The sequence below is a fragment of the Sinocyclocheilus anshuiensis genome, unplaced genomic scaffold, assembly GCF_001515605.1.
Source record: "Sinocyclocheilus anshuiensis isolate Anshui unplaced genomic scaffold, SAMN03320099.WGS_v1.1 C32151056, whole genome shotgun sequence".
NCBI lineage: Eukaryota > Metazoa > Chordata > Actinopteri > Cypriniformes > Cyprinidae > Sinocyclocheilus > Sinocyclocheilus anshuiensis.
The window spans coordinates 1-728 of record NW_015611805.1 but is presented as its reverse complement, the minus strand read 5'-3'; the positions used below and the strand labels follow the sequence as shown (position 1 = coordinate 728).

The following is a 728-nucleotide window of genomic DNA, read 5'->3' as shown; positions in this document are numbered from 1 at the left end:
CTGATGTCTCTCCAACCAAATCAACATGTCCTCAATATTGCAATCACAGCGCCAGGGGTTTCCTGCGAGTCTAACTCGCAAATCAGGGATCGAACTGAGCTCCTCTAGGGTCACGTTGGGCAGGACTTTCAACGCGTTGTCTCGTAAGTCCAACTCTTTAAGTGCCCGATTGCATAACGTATCATTCCTGATTGTAACAAGGGAGTTGTTCCTCAAATCCAAAACAGTGAGGTCCGACAAACCTGTGAATATGCCTTCTGGAAGGAGCACCAGGTCATTATTGGACAAATCAAGATGGGAAACCTTAGGCAGGCTGTGTTTGAAAAGATCTGCAAACACACCGATGTAGGAGTGATTGTATAAGGATTTGCTGAGGTTTAGAACCTCGATCTTGTTGTCTTGAGGTAAAGCCTCAACGCTGAACTGTGAAATCCTGTTGTTGCTGAGGTCAACTAAACGCAGACTTGGCACGTTTTTAAACACCATGGAGTCCAATTCCTCCACTTGGCTTCCAGACACATAAAGGTGTGTTAAATGTTCCAGCGGCCTTGGGAAAGACTCATTGTTCAGATTCCTTATATCGTTTCCACTGATGTTAAGCGCGGTGATGTTTTCTGGAAGGGGCTGTGGGATGGAGCTCAAGTCTTGGCTAACACAGTTCACCACCGTGGTTTCACACAAACACTGGGCAGGACATGAGGATAAGGGCGAGCAGGAACACGTCAGGA

General features: G+C 46.8%; 1 protein-coding gene across 1 annotated transcript; it reads right to left on the bottom strand.

Annotated features, from left to right (window-relative positions):
• Positions 1-3: 3 nt before the first annotated feature.
• LOC107682392 (trophoblast glycoprotein-like) lies at positions 4-720 on the bottom strand (the record flags this gene model as incomplete). The annotated part of the gene is made up of 1 exon (XM_016478642.1): positions 4-720. A coding segment is annotated over one exon (717 nt), but the record flags the coding sequence as incomplete, so codon positions are not given.
• Positions 721-728: the final 8 nt, after the last annotated feature.